Genomic DNA, 18,705 nt, shown 5'->3' with positions numbered 1-18,705 from the left:
TTACAAGCATCAAGTTGCCTGCTATAAGCATTTTGAGAATGTTAGGGGACACCAGACACCAATGATTTCAAGTAATAGATCCAGCTCTTGGTGAGAGGCTGTATTCACTCACTTCAATAAAACTAAGGTGCTGCACCACCATGGGGAGAGGCACAGTATCAAAATGTAGACAGATTCATATTGGTGCACTTCCGAGCATGTAATATGCATGTAATTAAATAGATTTGGTACTGTAAGTAAACAAAGCAATAATCCTTGCCCATTTTAAGAGGCAAAAAGAAAAGAAGTACCTCATACTTTCATACTGTAACAAAAGTTCTGTGGAAGCTGCATTTTATTTGAAAATCCACCCATTTTTGCTAACATACATTTTAATATTTTAAACAAAAATAGAATCTGCAGAGACAATGCAGCAAGTATGCTTCATTCATGTACAGAATTGCTTTCATATCATTGACTATCCTTCTGAAGGCCCCTTTCGACCCAAAAGTTACGATGTATTTACGCAAAGCACCGATCAACAGTGCTGCTTTAATTCTTCATTAACTAAATTCTTGCTAGTCATTTGTAAAGATGCTACTTCCCTTATTTATTTTTATTTATTTTTTTTAAAAGGTACATGATCATAAACATGGCACTAGCCAAATGAAAATCAAGGCTTTTTTCACATAATACCTCCTAGAGTTTTTAAAGAAAAGGAAAGTCTTAAAGTGAAAGCAATTCCTCACATTCATTCTGGAAAGGCCTTATGTCAAATGTAAAATAATGACATGCCAAGCACAAAGCAATAAAGTTCCTTCCCAATGCACTAATGCTGAATTAAAAATGTAGTGCTTCTCCTTGTCAGTTAACTGTTCCCTTGCAAAATCCTAGGCACAGAATTGACTATAAAGGATTAATGCATTTTATAACTTTCCTAATTCCCATACAGACTGAGAATTCATAAGATTCAGGCCTTTAAAATAGTTAGTGCTCTATATGTCAGCTGAAAAGCATTTTGAATCAAAATCATTATTGTGGATAAAAAAATCAGACATACTGTATACATCCATACTCATTTTCATAAGGAGTTTGATACAATATTAATGTTACTTAAATTGATAATCATAAATAAATACAAACAATACATAAGGAATGTCTACTGCAAACTGAATAATTTTTTTTTAAAGAAAAGTTAATTTTCATTGCTGTGTCTACATTTGTGAGGACTGAAGAAAAGATAACTGCAGAAGTAAGAGTTAGGATCTGATCCCCCAAAGAAAATCTTGTTTTGAGTTATGGTAAAGGACACTCATCTTCATTCCCCACAGCATTTCCAAATACAAATCTTACAATTTCAGAATAAGAGCTTCTCTTTGTATGTTACTGATTATGGATATTAATAGGAGTTGAAAGTACTGACGCATTAGTCACCAGAAAAGAACATCTTAAATCAGGGGAATTCTTGGCTTTATATCATGTATTGACACTTTCCTAGAGAGTCGTCCCAGTTTCCTTTGTGGGCCTTCATGATTTTCCTGCATCATTTTAAAGGAAGAGAAGTTAAAATACAGCAATTTGGATTTTGCTGGAAGTAGGGGTTTGCTGTTGAGCACGTGTCTTTTGGGAGCTGTTCCTTTCTCATCTGGCGTGATTACATAAACTGTATCTGGAAAAACAAAAAACATTCCAAGTTAACTTTTCTCTACTCAATATAATGAGACTTACTAAGAAATAAAGACAAGTTTCAGAGTAACAGCCGTGTTAGTCTGTATCCGCAAAAAGAAGAACAGGAGTACTTGTGGCACCTTAGAGACTAACAAATTTATTAGAGCATAAGCTTTCGTGGACTACAGCCCACTTCTTCGGATGCATATGCATCCGAAGAAGTGGGCTGTAGTCCACGAAAGCTTATGCTCTAATAAATTTGTTAGTCTCTAAGGTGCCACAAGTACTCCTGTTCTTCTTTTTAAGAAATAAAGGTCTCTGATCCCTTAGTATGTGTTGGACATGGAAAGTCCTCCATATCCAGACTATCAGAAATAAAAGGTCCAAAGATGCTGATCAAAATAAAAATGTACAGCAAGAATGAAGCTGTATACAAGTCCTTGGGATTTCTTTCCAAGTACGTACTCTTCTGTAATGTTACTGTGCATTGGCTGCACTGTTTGTCCAAAAGATCAGAAAAAGGAAGTCGCCATCACAAAATTGTCACTGCCCAAGCATCGTAAACTAATCTAGCACTAAGACATTGAAAGAAAAGCTCAATGTCCTATTTCTCTTTCCTCTAGAAAGACAGCATTCGGTTTTCTCTAGGTTATGCACACTAAAATCAGTACTTTTAAAGGGTAATGTTTCCAAAGTAGTTTATATTTGCACACACATTTCATTATATATCTTTAAAAACATTTAAAGCAGACACATTAACATCACTGTTTATGCAAAAGAAAACTCCAATGCCATTTACTGTATAGAAACAGTTAGCAGGTGTAGTATCTATTTCTCCATAGTAGATAATAGTTCAGTTCTCTTATCATGGTGAGAATGGTCAATTAGATTGTATACCACAGATGGTAAATATTCATAAGAATTTTGTACGCCTGTTGCAAAAAGAGACAGATCCACAAATTATCCTACTGAAATAATTGCCAGGTGGTCTCCGCTCGATGAGCGCAATTGTCCCCCATTTTTCAGTCTGGAATTTGGGATGCATGCTGCCAGCAGTCTCGTAAAGAAGGAGCTCAAAACAGGGAGAATCATATTGTGTTTCCAATGGACAGAAGCAAAATTAGTATTAATGGGCTTCAGCAAGCTTCGTAATGGCACTGCTTGAGCATAATTTCTGTGAATCACTGTTTTTGGAGTTACACTTCAGCCAAAACAACCTGAGGTTACTTACCTGTAACTGAATGTGCTTTGAGATGCGTGGTCCCCATCCGTATTCCACCGAGGGGTTATGTGCATGTGCCATGTGCCCAGAGTCAGAGCTTTTGAAAGTAGTACTGTTCGGCAGTCTGCACATGTGCCCTGTGTAGCCTTGTGGTCTCGCTCCAGGTGATAAAGGGTGCGGGGGGGTTGCTTGCATCTTTAGTTCCTTCTCTACTGCAGAGCTACTGACTCCGCAGCAGAGGGGAAGGAGGGTGGGTTTCAAATACAGATAGGGACCACGCATCTCGAAGAACATTCAGTTACAGATAAGAAACCTTGTTTTCTTCTAGTGATGGTCCCTATTGTATTCCACTGAGGGTGATTAACAAGCAGTACTTATGTCAAAGGATGGTGCGAGGAGCCTGTGGAATGGACGACTACTGCTCCGAACAAAGCATCTGTTGCAGAACCATTCACTAGAGCATAGCCCATCAAAAAAAGTGTGTACCGAACTCCATGTGACCACCTTACATATGTCTGCGAGGGGCACGTTGTGGAGTGTAACTGTAGTTGATGCTTGCACTCTCGTGGATTGGGCCCAAATCCTTTCAGGCGGAATTGATAGAAGTGCATAATGCACCCTGAGACCCACTTGAAAATTCTCTGGGTGGAAATGGCTTGTCCTTTCATTCTCTCCACTATGGCAACAAAAAACCTGGGAGATTTCTGAAAGGGCTTTGTTTGCTCAAGATAAAAAATGCCCTTCGAACATCTAACAAATGAAGCCTTCTTTCCTTGTTCAAGGCATGAGATTTGGGGAAGAAAGTAGGTAAAAGTGTATATGTTGAGTGAGGTGGATTTGGGAAACCACTTTCAGAAGGAACCTAGGGTGCAATTGTAGAGAGACTTTGTCTTTATGAAAAGTGGTGAAGGGGGTTAGCCATCATGGCCCCCAGTTTGCTAACCCCAGTTTTGCCAGTTTGCTAAAATGGCGACTTTCATGGAAAGGAGAGATAGCAAGCATAGGTTTGAAGATGGTGATCAGCAAGATGAGGACTAGTTAAGGTCCTTTTGGGGGCGATAGGTTGAATGGGACGGTATTTTCACAGGAGACCCTTCCTGAACCGCACAGTTAAAGAGCGGGTAAAGATTGAATGCCCGTCTACCAGCAGATGAAAGGTGCCTATGGCAGATGCACGGACTCTAATGGAACTGGCGGTCAGTCCTGAGTCCTTCAGATAAAGGAAATATTCCATGAGTAGTGGGATGCCCACTGCTTCAGGGACAAGGTCCTGTTTGATAGCCCAGGAAGTGAAACATCCACTTGGCTTGATACAAGCGCCTTGTGGACTCCTTCCTGCTGCCTGAGAGGACATCTCGTACCGCCATAGAGCATTCCTGCACTAGTGGAGGTGTGCATTCAAAAACCAAGCCAAAAAGGTAAAGAGTGTGTGGGTGGGACTGTCTGAGTCTGCCACTGTGTTGAGTCAGCAGCTCTGGGAATGTTCAAAGTGTGATTGGAGGGTGCTTTGATATTCAGGAGGAGCAGATGCCACAATCAGCAAGGCCAGAATGGGGCTATCAGGATGGTTGTTGCCTTCTGCTGTCCGATCTTGTGGATCACTTGCGGTAAGGGGGGAGGAGGGGAAGGCATAATTCGTCTGGTCCAAGCAATTGAGGACTAGGGCATCCCCGTGATTGAATTCCAACTCCTCCTCTTCAACAATATTGGGTACATTTGGTATTGTTATGGGGTGCAAAAAGATCCCTCACCAAGGTTCCCCATTGGTCAAAGATGTCCATGATTACAGAGTCATGCAACTCCCATTCGTGGCTGGTTGCAAAGTTTCTGCTGAGGGCATCAGTAATTGCATTCTGGGTGCCAAATAGGTAGGCTGCTGTCAAAAGAATATGGTGTGTGATGCACCATACCCAAAGGTGTATAGCTTCTGCACACAGGGCTCAGATCTTGTCCCCCTTGTTTATATAGAAGACTGTGGTGGTGTTGTCTTGACATGACAAGAATGTGTTGGTTTCGGATGGTTGGCAGGAACGCCTGGCAAGCTTTGCGTAATGCCTGGAATTCCAATATGTTTATGTGCATCCTGGACTTTCATGCTGTCCAGGGGCCTTGTGTCATGCAATCGCCGATGTGGGAGCCCCAGCCTGTGACGAATGTGTCGTATGATTGTCATGGTGGGCAAGGATGGGAGGAAGCTCATCCCTGATCAGACTTGTAGTGGGTTCATCCACCACTGGAGAGAGGAGAAATCTTCTGATGGCATGTGGAGCAGTGTGCATGTGGATTGATGCATGGGGGAGTAGACCTTTTGTAGCCAGAGCTGAAGGCAGTGCAGGTGTAGGCAAGCGAAGGGTGTGACGTATATACAGGCTGCCATGTGAGGAGGATACCAAAGTGATTAATCCGTCCTTGTCTGGAATCTTTCCCTTGGTAGATAAGTTCAGGCAGAAGTCTTGTCTTATGAGAGCTCCTATGAACTCCAGGGATTGTGTAGGGTTTAAAGTTGATTTTTTGACGTTGACACTGACACCCGGGGAGGAGAGGAGTAGAAACAGTTGGGATGTCGACTCCTGGGTTGCTTCTTTGTACAGTGTTGCTATCAGCCAGTCATCTAGAGAGGGAAAAACAAGGATCCCTTGATCTCTGAGATGGGCTGCCATTACCAAGAAAACTTTTGTGAATACTCGTGGGGCAGTGGTGAGTCCCAACAGTAGGACCCTGTATTGAAGATGCCAAGTCCCCACCTTGAACCGCAGGAACATTCTAAGAGTTGGGAGTATATTGATATTTTGTATATCTATCAACCAGATGCCTTTTTTTAAGGAGGGAATTATTGTTGCAAGTGTGACCATACAAAATCTTGGTTTGGAAATTGAGCGGTTGAGGCGGAGATCCAATATCGGTCTTCACCCTCCAGTCTTTTTGGGGATTAAGAAGTAGCTTGAGTAGAACCCTGTTCCTTGAAAGGAGTCTGGGATTAGCTCCACAGCTCTCCTCTGCAGTAGGGAGTCTACCTCTAGTTGGAGGAGGTCATTGTGTGTGTGTTTCATGCATGCAGATCGAGGATCGCGGTGAGATGGAGGGGTCACTGTAAACTCTATGACATAGTTACTCTGGATAATATTTAGGACCCATTTGTCCGCTGTTATGGTTTTCCATGCTGGCAGGAAGAGTTTGAGGCACCCTCCAAAGGGAATAGATGAAATGGGCATTGGTGTATGGAGTGGTTGACAGCTAAGGCACTTAAATACCATTTATGTGATGTTTGGGTGTACTGCACTGATGGCTGGGCAATTGATGTAGGTTGACAGAACCTGTGGACCTTAGGGTGCTTTTGAGGCGGCTAATAGGTATATTGGTGGAATAGCTGTGTGGCCCTGTAATTATATGATTGGTGCGGGCGGTAGAATTTCCTCTTGGGTGTTTTTGTGTAGATGCCCAGAGATCTTAGAGTGGCTCTATAGTCCTTCAGGAGTGTAGGGTCTTGTCTGTCTTCTGATTGAAGAGGTGCGATTAGTCAAATGGGAGGTCTTCTATAGTGTTTTGCACCTTCCTGGGGAAGCCAGGAGTGTAACCAGGATTCCCTCCTCATGATGATCCTTGTTGCCAAGACATGGGAGGCTGTGTCTGTGGAGTCCACTGCTGAAGCATGGATCTGATTAGTAACTTGCCTTCCTCCAACACTGCCTGGAATTGATTGCGATCCTGTGGTGGTAGTTTGTCTGCAAACTCTGCCAATCGCCCATAGTTCATGAAATCATATTTGGCCATCAGGGTTAAGTAGTTTGAAATATGAAACTGGAGTCCGCCGAGAAGACCTTTCTGCCCATGAGGTCCATTCTCTTACCCGTTGTATTGGATGGGGTGGAGGCATTTTTTGAAATGTTCTGAGGCTGCCTGGATAACGAATGAGTTGGATGGTTAATGAGAAAACAGTAACTCTGACCCTTTGGTGGGGACACAGTATCTCTTTTCAGCCCCCTTTGGGCGGGTGGACACGTGGCTGGGGTGTGTCATACTTTGTGTACCAGTTGGAGGATGGCATCGTTGATTGGCAAGACCACTCTCGTCGGTACCGAAGATGTCAAGCAGGTGGCATTGACAGTCTTGTACCTCCGCTAAGGGAATCTGTAGAGTGTTAGCTATTTTCTGCAGCAATTCTTGGAACTGGTGATAGCCATCTGGTGGGGAGAACGGGATTGAAGAGGCGGCTGCATCCGGGGAAGATGAGGGATGCCTCTTCAGATCTATCAGTACTGTTTGAGTTGGGCTAATCAGTGCTGTCTTAGAGCACCTACTTGACAAGGATTGTGGTGGTGAAGTGGGGGAGTACTCCCGGATTGAGCGGGACTGTTTGGAGGGTGAATATTGTGGCCACGAACTCCAGTATGGCCAACCCGGTTGACCCTGCTGTTGTGTAGCCTGAGACAACGGTGCCAGAAACCAACTCTGCAGGTAAGGCAAGGTGGGGAATGTTGCCATTGGAATCTTCCAGTAGTCATGCTTCTGGAATGGGAGTGGTGGATTGTGTTGACCATCCGTTTCATCTGAATCAGAAGAGTCAGAAACCTCACCAAATGGTGGTGCAATCAGGACTGTCAGAATGGGAGTCAGCAGGAGCGTAACAGGTGAAGGGTCCCTTCGACTTGGTGACCAGATCGGAGGTCATGAACATCTAAGTCCCTTTGGTGCGAATAACTCGTGGGGATCCAGGGCAACTCTGAGTCTCCCAGGGGTCAATGGCATCCATTCCGCTGGAGGAATCAGTATTAGGCGGATGTGTCTGGAGATGGATGGTTCACGGGATGCTGGCAAAGTCGCCGCGTCTATGATCAGTACCGGTGGATCTGGTGATCAGGGTGGCCATTTCTTGTTCTTGTGACACTTGGAACACGTGGATCCTTCAGGGCTGGAACTCAAAGTTTTGGAGGAAGACTTACTGCCATGCTTACGTACTTGCTTCCTTTGTTCACGGCTGGGCCCCGGCATGAGGTTCTTAGCACTGGTACTGGCAGAGCCTAATGGGGGTTCCGTGGCAGAGGAGGCACTCTTTGTCTGTTCAGGCCAATGTATGGGGGGGGCTCCGAGGCCAGGTTCTGATGTGAATCCTATGGCAGACTCCATAAGGTGTTTCCTAAGATGGAGAGTCCAGTTCTCCCAAATACAACAGGTAAGGAGAGGCAGATACTGCACCTGGACACGATGTGGGCTTCCTCCAAGGAGGGAAGAGGTAAAGTTTGCCAGGAAACCCTGCTGAAGCCGCGTCCCAACTCCTAAATCCGGTACGAAAGGAAGAATCGAACAGAAAACAAAAAGTAAATGCAGAACAACTAAGAAATCTAAACTACTAAGAGTACCAAGGATAGTTTTGAAAAGTGCATCACAAGGACAACGGAGGAGAAGTTCTGACTTGGACCATGCGGCGGTGTGAAGGAACTGGAGATGCTGGTGACACACCATGTCCTTTATCACCTCAGGCAAGACCACGAGTTGGCACAGGGCGCATATGCGGACCACCAAACAGTACTACTTTCAAAAGCTCTGACCCTGAGTGCATGGCGCATGCATATAACCCCTCAGTGAAATACAATAAGGACTATCACTCGAAGAAGAAACCACATTATTCAGGGTTTCCAGTCATATACTATAAAACTTCTTCAACAATAATGTGGGTTTAACATATATAATTAATGAACTGGCTCTGTAAGCTCCAAGAAAAAAATAAATAAAGTTCTGCAAGGCTAGGGAGCTCCTGGCAAGTATCAAATGATTCTTCCTGGTTTTGCCCTAGAGTAGATGCAGTGAAGATATGTCATGTCTAACAAAGCAGCTAGCAGGAGTACACTAATCAGTTGGTATTTCCACAATGCCCCAGTGCGACACTAACTTGTTTAGTGTATTAATGAATATCACTACAGAACTATATATGTTTCCAAGAAAATAGAACTGTCTCTTTAAATGATCTTTCACTTTATAAAAACCACCATCTCCCCAGAATAGTGAGCAATACCTAAGTTGTTTTACAAGAAATCCTGGAGAGAGAGCTCTGCAAAGGGATCCTTTCCTGAGGCTCTGTGAGGACTCTGACTGGAAGGGCTGGATGCTGCAGACAGCTGGTAGAGAAGACGACAGAGAGAGGGAAAGAAAGAAAAAAGGTCTCAGCATGACAGAATATGAAAGCAGAAAATGTAATGAAAGGGGGAGGGATCTAAAAAAGGCATTCTGGACAGAAATGGATTATTAAAACCAGACATTTGGTTGCATGGGAAGCTGAAGACCAGTTCGCTGGTATGTGTAATGTGGAAACAAGCTGGGTGTTACCCTACTCTTGGTAAAGGGAACAATTCTGGGTGGAGTATCAACCCAAGTTCATGATACTTCACACTTACATAGTGATTTTCTCCTTCAAAGCACTTTACAAACATTAAGCCTAGTGACACCACCCTGAGACGCAGGCTAATATTCTTCCCATTGTAGAGCTAGGCAAACCAAGGCAAAGAGATTACAAGGCTTGCTCATGGTCACAATAGGAATGTCAGCAGTGGGGTTAGAATTCAGGAATTCCCTATGCCCACGCAGAGCCACCACAGGGAAAGCAGTGGCATCTGGTTTTACAATCTACACATTGACCAACTGTATTTGTGGCTGTGAACAACATACTAGCAGCCTACATTTCATTAGAGCTCTGACCCTGTTCTAAACTCCAGTGCGAGTTTAACAGAATAGGGTTTAGTAACAGACTGTAGTATTAAGATTTCTATGTAGCCAAGGCCTAAATAGTAAATTGTACTATTTGACTATGCTGGTTTAGAAATCAGAATCAGTGCAAACCTCTTGCACAGTGGACGCTTATTTGGTTTCAAGTGTGTTTTTAAAATATCAATTAAGTTTATACCTTCCCGACAAACTACGTCAATAGGGGCTCTCTCAAATTGAACCAAGTGTCCACTACCAAAGGGGATTGTGCCCATTTAACTAAATCAGTATCTAAGCCAATTTAATAAATCTGCATCGTTTTTCTGCATAGATTAGACCAATGTTTTTAATAATTTAAAGGTACTTTTTAAAATGCTGGCTCTAAACTCTTGCTTAGAGGGGGGAGGGATAGCTCAGTAGAGGGAAGGGATAGCTCAGTAGAGGGAAGGGATAGCTCAGTGGTTTGAGCATTGGCCTGCTAAACCCAAGGTTGTGAGCTCAATCCTTAAGGGGGTCACTTAGGGATCTGGGGAAAAATCAGTACCTGGTACTGCTAGTGAAGGCAGGGGGCTGGACTCAATGACCTTTCAGGGTCCCTTCCAGGTCTATGAAATAGGTATATCTCCATATATATTCCCCTGTAGAAGCAGGAATTCTAGAACATCTCTTCTTACTGGAAAGGGCTAAGGACCTACAAGTTCTAGTAGCAGTAGTAACTAAAGTCTCTTTTCTGGATTCCCAGACACTGACATTGTCAAGCAGTTAAATCCTTATTAGTTTTCAACTATAGCTTATATTTATCACAAACCCTCTTCTTTGCCAATGATGTGTATTATCTCCTTATATTCACTCCACAGTAATGTGCACTTTTGTTGATATAAAGTGCTTGGGTCACTTACAACATAGGAAGATGGGAAATGCCACTCTAGATCAGACCAGTGGTCCATCTAGCCCAGAATCCTGTCTCCAGTAGTGGTCAGTACCAACTGTTGCAGGGTAAGATGCAAAAATCCATAAAAGAAGGAAGTTGTGGAATAACTTGCCCACAAATAGAGTTGTTTCCTGAACCCCACTATTAGAAGTTGGTTTATGTCTCTTCCAAAACTCTTGGGCTTCTTAAAATCTTTACTATTAAAATTCTGGATATTCTTGTCACCATACTAAAGTCTACTCCTTTTTTGAATCCTGCTAAACTTTTGACAGTGATCTCATGGCAATGAGTTCCACAGGTTAGCTATACATTGCCAGAATTCATTTTGCTTTTATGGTTTTAAATGTGTCATCTTTCAGTTTCATTGAATGTTCCCTTGTGCTTGATTATGAGAAAGGGTGAACAGTAGTCCTGATCTCCCTTCTCTATATGATCCATTATTTTGTTTAATTATCATGCCCCCTCTTCATCTCTAAACAATCAATTTTTTCACTCTGTTACTCTAGTGTTTCCATGTCTAATTCTTATTGCCCATCTCTGTATGCTCCCCGTCCCACCCTCCATTACTGCAATATCCTTTTTGGAATGGGCTGACCAGAACTGAACATAGTAGTAAGTTCAGCTAAGGGAATACCATTGATTAACACAATGATGTAATATTTTCCACATCATTTTCCATCCCACTGTTTAATGTATCCTGATACTGTTGGCTTTTTTGACCATTGCTGCACATAATGATGTCTTCACTAAACTGTCCACAATGATACCCAGATCTTTCCCCCAAGTTTCAAAGCTAATTTAGAAACCAGTTAGGCATATGTAGTTCACACTATTCCTATGTGAATGACTTTGCATTTGTCAACATTGAATTTCATATGCCATTGTTTTGTGCATTTGCTTAGAATCATAGGATATCAGGGTTGGAAGGGACCCAGGAGGTCATCTAGTCCAACCCCCTGCTCAAAGCAGGACCAATCCCCAACTAAATCATCCCAGCCAGGGTTTTGTCAAGCCTGACCTTAAAAACCTCTTTGTCCTTCTGATGTTACTGTTTTCGTCAGTCTTTACTCAATTAAATTGTGTCATCTGCAAGTTTTGCCACCATACCGTTCACCCTCTTTTCATTGTAAAATGTACTACACAACGTACTCCAGTCCTAACACAGAACCTTGAAGCATCCTGCTGTTTAACTTTTACCATGAGGAAAATTGATGATTCTTATTCTCTGCCTGTCTAAGGGTATGTCTTCACTACCTGCCGGATCGGAGGTAGTAATCGATCTATCGGGGATTGATTTATCGTGTCTCATCTAGACACAATAAATCGGGCCCCGAACGCGCTCCCCGTCGACTCCGGAACTCCATCAGAGTGAGAGGCGGAAGCGGAGTCACAGGGGAGCCGCGGCCGTCAATCCAGCGCCATGAGGACGCGAAGTAAATCGATCTAAGATACGTCGACTTCAGCTACGCTATTCTCGTAGCTGAAGTTGCGTAGCTTAGATTGACCCCCACCCCACCCCCCCAGTGTAGACCAGCCCATAGAGGCAAAGTACTGACACCATGTAAGTTTCCTGGTACCTTTGCTCCTCCAAAGTGTTGAACTTAAATTGTGTTACTATTAATGGCACAACTACAGCAACTTCTTGAACTGCTGTGTGTAACTCAGTGCTAAACTGTGACTAGCATCTCCTTTTAGTGCTTCTCAACTGTTTCAAAATGGCAAATCATTTGAAGTAAAAAATGTTCAAGCCTCCTCCCACCGCATTTACCATAAAACTGAGTTAAAAGAATATCAGTGTAACAAGCCTATATTATATCTGTGTGCTTGAGAGCTTGACAGAATACTTGCCTTTGAAAAGTAAAGGTGTGCAGGGAGTAGGGGATTTTTCTTTAAATAATATTTTCAATGCTTGAAGATAATGATTTGAGAAACACTGGTTTAAAGGGCAAAGAAACTAACTCTAAATCTTGTCCAGTTTAATTAGTTTCTATGCAAATCACTGAAGTCCCCAAATATTACATTTTACCAGGTCTAGTTAGATGGTCAATATATATTGATTGCACTGACCCTCCAGGGCACTGGTATGCATCATGTCTAATTTCTAGGATTTTTACTGGCAGCAACTTTGATGGAAGTGGCCAGAGACAAGAGAAGTGCAGTTGGTACTTGGAATTAAAAAAAGCGCTCGACTATAAAAAAAACCAAAAACCTAGCTGGAGACAGTGCAATGCCATATAAATATCTGATGGGTTTTTGCTACTTAACTGTAGCTGAAGCAGACCTTTCATGTTTCTACTAAGACTCAGATGGACCTATCTGCTTCCCTTTTTATAGCTATATGTTGGGGTCATCCAAGTTACTGCAAATGCACTATCTCGACTCCTGGCAAATACACAGTAGTCTGATACTAAGGAGACACGAACACAGTCAGGCTCTTGTATACTTTTTTTTGTGCAGAAGGTTTTCTGAGCAGTGTGGTGGCACATTACATGGAAGATTATAATGCTGATTCCGCAATGTTTTGTACTGTACAGTTTATACCATCATATACACTACTTGGTTATTTAAAGTGACATGCACAGATTTTTAAGAAGTCAGGCTTGGCTTGTGCCTTTTTACTACTGTTTGAAGAATAAAGGCAATCTGAAAGGTTTAAATAAAAACAAAAATCTTTCCCTTTTTATTCTTCTGCTTTTCTTATAGGCAACAGGAATATCAAGTCTGGTCTTCCCAGGTTTTGCTACAATACTGTGTAGTGAATCTTCTCACTTCTTACCTTCAAGAGAAGGGGAGTTCAATTTTTAACCAAGATATCCTGGCTCCAATGTGTTCATTAGTCAATGAAGCTTAATAGGTATAAAACTAACTAATAAAACAGTTTAAAACAGTCTAAGTAAAAATTACTTTCTTGCTCAATTACTCGGTTTACATTGTTTTGACTTGTGTCAGACTTTCATCACTTCTCCAGTCACCAGAATCTTTCAGGGAATATTAATTATAATTTTCTAAAGTAAACTGGGGAAAAAAGTGTTTTGGGGAGAATAGGTCCCGTCCCTCCCATGGAAGGCACTTTTAAGAGCAAATAATTCTAAACCCTAACATTTGGCTTGTTTGCTATTTCAGTCCCATGCGGGCAGGGGACTGGACTCGATGACCTCTCGGGGTCCCTTCCAGTCCTATAATCTATGAATCTATGAATCTAATGGTAAGATCAGTACTATTATCTAATTAAAAACTGAAATATTTTTGTTAATGGGCCAATAATTAGCTAGGCATATTGCCCAAACAATTCATTAATGAATGGCCTTATGGTGACTACTTTGAAGCAGTTTTCCAAGGGCTGTATAGAAGGTAAAAGCCAAAATAGATATTTGGATTAGTGTGCTTTAAGGGAAGAGGAATGGAGGAAGGGAGAAAAGGTTGTGAAGAATGAACATACAAATGGACAGGGAAAGCAGGGAGCAAAGTGTTCAAGGTATTTGTCTAATACATCTTGTGACCAAAGGCAGTGGGCATCACCTTCATGGCACTGACTGTGGCCTAGTAAGCATCAACCAATAGCTTATTTTGCAACACAATAAATTGTTAACAAGCAATAAGCCTCACTTCAGAGCAATCCAATTGTGCAGCTCAACTAACAAAACCACTGCCAACATATCACCAAAAAAAGATCTTATGAAAACTAAGCCCAAATATAGAAATGATCATTGAAACTCTAAATATACAATCTTTCTAGTGTAATAGACTATTATAGTCAAACTCAGGAATTATTTAAATATCTACAGCCAACACAGTCCCTATTTAGCATGGTGAAGAGGCCCCCAAAACAAGCCTTTGTTTTCCTTCTAAGATTATATTGATCTCAGACTTATTTAAAACTCAGCAACTGCAAACAGATGTGATTGGGCCAGTGTCAGACTTTCTTTAGTTGCACAGTAAATGCCTAACAAAAGGATGTGTTTCCAGTAAAATCAATAGTTTCTGAAGGAACTGCAACTCCTAATGTTTTGTCTATATGACCCCAACAAACAAAAATGTAAATAAAAATTTTCATGCCAAACCTGTGCCTCTTCACACATTAAATATTCTCAAACTAGGGTGAGGTCCATCTTTCTGCATTGGTTTTATCATCCTACCTGCTGAGGTTTTGGGGGAAAAAAGTCATTAAAAAGGTAATGGGGTCAGTTAGACCCTTCAATGTTAATCACTGGGGAAAATGAAAGTACTACACTTCCAAGGGGGGAGGGATAGCTCAGTGGTTTGAGCATTGGCCTGCTAAACCCAGGGTTGTGAGTTCAATCTTTGAGGGGGCCACTTGGGGATCCGGGGCAAAATCAGTACTTGGTCCTGCTAGTGAAGGCAGGGGGCTGGACTTGATGACCTTTCAAGATCCCTTCCAGTTCTAGGAGATGGGATATCTCCATTAATTACTTTTAAATTATTTTATTATAAGGTCTTCGGGGATCTCTTGGACCCCAAACGTACAAAAATTTAAGTAAAACATGATAAGCAAACCAGTGCCTTTTATTTCTTTAAGTATTCTCAAAGCATGATGAGAACAACTGTTAGCACTGGTTTTGTCTGTATACCTGTTGTGGTTTTAGCATAGCAAAAAAAGTCACAAAATGTTATTGGGGTCAGTTAGACCTCAAATTAATTATGCAGGTATTCCAGCATCAGTTTGTTTTTATTTTGAGGCAGCAGTTATGAATCTTTCAGCATTGTTTTTCCCGTAGTTTCAGTGGTTTTTGTTTTTCAAAAAAATGCCACAAAAGGGTCTTGGGGATTTGCAATAAACACAGATAACATCTGCCTCACATATTATCACGTATTATCACAATAGTCTCCAGAAGAGATCATCAAACTGATTTTCTGGGACACCTATGCTTGCTAGGATGAGTTTTCTGGGGAAGCCACAATTGTCAATAAATTTTTTTGGCAAACCCACATTTGGCAGATGCTGTTGCTGGGACAAAGATTCACCACTGCATTGCACATGCACATTGCATGTCTGAATGCACATAGACTTTGGATTTTGCTAAATCTCACGTGGCATAACAAATCTTTGAGTAAGACCCGGCTGTTTCCCAGGGACCTGGGTACAGAAATGGTGCAGACCCTGGTGCAGGAGAGAATCACTGCAGCCTTGCCTCAGGGCTCTAGGGAAGAAGTGTCTAGTGTGCTGGTCACTGACCCAGAGCCTGAAAACCGAGAAAGTTGTTACATCTCTTCCAGAGAAGGAGACAGAAAAACACATCAAAAATGCAATCTGTCAAAAACATCCTGGGGTCAGTTAAACCCAACAAACGCTGTGTAGTATGCTTCTGAATCTATCCAAGTTTTAACTTGTTCATAGTTTTATAGTTCACTGGTTATAAAAAAGTCAGTTTTAAATGCATCCATGTGTTCCCCCCGCTCCCAATTCTGACATACTGTGGGTCTCCAAGACCCCAATACAGAAATAGCTGGGTGACTTTTAGTCCAATATGAGGGTTAAAGGAAACCTACAAGTCACCAGATTAAGCATACTGCCCACTTGCAACTGCATTCTCTCATCTCCTCCCCCTCCCCCCCCCCCCTGCTTTATGGCAGTCAGCTGGGTCTCAATCCAGCCCCAAGACCTGCAAGGTCAGTGGGAATGGGTGGGTTGCACTTTTAACAGTTCACATTAAATCTAAACACATGTTTACTCTAGAACTGAATTCATTCAAGTGACAGAATAAATGTGCAAGAAGTAAAGTTTGCTTCTGCTTTTAAAAGGACTTTCTATTTCACTAAATTTCAAATTGACTATGAAGTACACCTATCTTTGAGGCACCCTAATAGCTATATTTTCCTATTTTAAAAAACATCTCTTTCCATCCTTAGTGCTGCATAAAAGATCCATAGAGATGCTGACTGACTAGACAGGAGAACTGTGATAATGATTATACACAGAGGGCTGTTATATGCCCAAAAGAAACAATGAAAGGGAAAACATTTCTTCAGACTGAAAACCACATTTGTATCTGACAGTGCCCCTCCCAGATCATCATGTCTTCCTTTTACTCCGAAGTTCCCACTTCAAAGAGGTGAGGCTGAATGTGAACATAGCTACTCTGATCAACCTGGGATGAGGGGCAAAGCACTGCAATACAACGTGAGGCCCTTCTCCTTGATGAGCACTGCCGCTGTAGTGTTCCTAAACACAAGGAGCAAGGGAACCAGGTAGAGTCACTACATCAGCAATATTAACAGTGGCAGACAGACATCTAATCGCTGTAATTTAAAAATATGGATACTTTGTATATAGGCACGTTTTATTTACACACACATGCATTTCTCTGTATGTGGCAACACATATTACCCCATGTTACATAATACAGTACATCTATATTTAAATGGCCCATCGTGATCAATGATAAAAAGGCAAAGTTCTCTGCAGCAAAAGGAGTATGCTCTAGCCCCTCGCACCCCCCGATCACTGCTACTTTCAGATGAAAAGAAAAAAGCTAGCTTTTTTAACCAAAAAACTCATTTAATTGGAACGTAAAAAATTTAGAGCTTCAGTATTTAATCCCACCAGCCTGTGAAGATCAGACATCCCTAAATTTAGATGTCCTCTAATATTATGGAGGTGGACATGATTTCCCCAAAGCAACCTCTCTTGTTTTAGAGTCCTCTCACAGGTTGGAACAAAAGCACAGGAAAACTTTTCCCTTAGAGCCTCTCATTCAAAATTCCATCTTAACTTGAATAAGAGGATGAGATTTCTTATGAGATGGAAACGTGCTCTGGACTAAACTAAAGAAGTGGCATAGATCAGGAGAAAAAAGGGTACAAACCCAACTCCAATACTTATTTGCCTGTACTCACTTTTCAAAGCAAGGCTTCCATCAGACAAGCTAATATGCATACTGAAGGGGAGAATATACTGGCTTCTTTTTTACTCAGATGTCTACAATGGAGTACAGAAGCAGGCAGTGTGTGACAGATTAATCAGAGGCTGTCCCTATTTGGTACAATTCATTACTCAACAGTGAAAGTCAAGATTTTTTTTTTTTAAACTGCCAACAGAAACTAGGTATCCTTTATGTACGTACATACAATAGAACATGAATCTATCCCCCATGTGCGATAGGGGACACACAAAAACTTGGAAAGACACGGTGTTTGGCAGAACTGGGGATCCATCCAGGCTTTAAAATCTGCACGTTAGTTCTCTGAGCCCAAGACTCGTTTAGAGGTGCTGGTCAGCTTTAAACTCTGCAGTTAACACAGGCGAGCGAGTACTTTCAGCACACTCAGAAAAAGGGGTCAGTAGAATCTCTGGGAGGCATGGGGAGAGTGTGGTTCCTAGAGTTTGGAAGGTCAGGACTACATTGTGTCACAAGATGCTGAAATCTTTCACAGATTTGCAAAAGCCTATATTGGGTGCCCAAATTTGACCTCTGGAATTACCTGCAATTTTGACACACACAGCTATAATAAAAGGGCTTATGCTATATCAGCCTTGGGTTATTTTACTTGTGAAAAGTATGAGTTTAAGAATACAAGAGGTAGCATTGGAGTGCAATTCAAGAGTCTGGCATGAAACATGTTTGCATAATGATATGCTTCCAGGAGAAGCTGCAATGAACAACATGAGAGTGAGATACAGTGGAACACAAGCTTAGTGATTAAAGGGGATGCACAAAAGTAAGACTAAAAATAGTTACTATCACCATTCATCTAAAGAAAAGGGAAGAAAGACATCAATCACCACCTCCTCCAGGGAACTGACCCTTGAGAATGCCATCCTTTTACTTTACTTTTGCAGAACAGGAATTTGTTGACACAAAATTTTAATAAGCAGCTGAGAAGCAATCCCTTTTCTATATAGCACAATGGAAATGGACTCCACATGCCACCACACTACAGGACAAAACCATCATTACAACAAACAGTGAGGGTGTAAATAAGACACCAAACTATTTGTGGCCTGGCTATCAACCAATTTCCAGGATCATGTAAATATAAATATTTTGGATTTATACTCACCTGTCCTCCTGAAACGGGGCCAAAAGGGTTTGGTGGTCTCATGATAGGTTGGCTGTATATTAAAGTTGGTTGTGTCATTACTGGTACACCTCCCATCTGTGTTGGCTAAAAAAAAAAAATCCAGAACAGCATAGAATTACAAAACACAATTAAACACATGTGGGGGGGCGGGGAGGGAGGGCACGGAGTG

The 18,705-nt window shown here is 41.9% G+C and overlaps 1 protein-coding gene across 10 annotated transcripts in view; it reads right to left on the bottom strand.

The window, feature by feature from the left end:
- Window positions 1–316: 316 nt before the first annotated feature.
- The window catches only part of PICALM (phosphatidylinositol binding clathrin assembly protein), a 115,303-nt gene continuing 96,914 nt past the window's right edge, over window positions 317–18,705 (bottom strand). For 8 of the 10 annotated variants that reach the window (XM_054015703.1, XM_054015704.1, XM_054015707.1 and 5 more), the window contains 3 exons: window positions 18,516–18,620; window positions 8,880–8,982; window positions 1,595–1,648 (listed from right to left, as the gene is read on the bottom strand). In XM_054015703.1, the coding sequence (XP_053871678.1) occupies window positions 8,890–8,982; window positions 18,516–18,620 (198 nt within the window). In that variant the 3' untranslated portion in view covers window positions 1,595–1,648; window positions 8,880–8,889. Of the gene's footprint in view, window positions 1,649–8,879; window positions 8,983–18,515; window positions 18,621–18,705 lie in introns of all 10 variants that reach the window. The other 2 variants (XM_054015711.1, XM_054015705.1) reach the window with 2 other exon arrangements.

Source organism: Malaclemys terrapin, chromosome 1 (assembly GCF_027887155.1).
Source record: "Malaclemys terrapin pileata isolate rMalTer1 chromosome 1, rMalTer1.hap1, whole genome shotgun sequence".
Lineage (NCBI taxonomy): Eukaryota > Metazoa > Chordata > Testudines > Emydidae > Malaclemys > Malaclemys terrapin.
The sequence above is the reverse complement of the archived record's forward strand: the minus strand, read 5'-3'. Positions and strand labels throughout refer to the sequence as shown.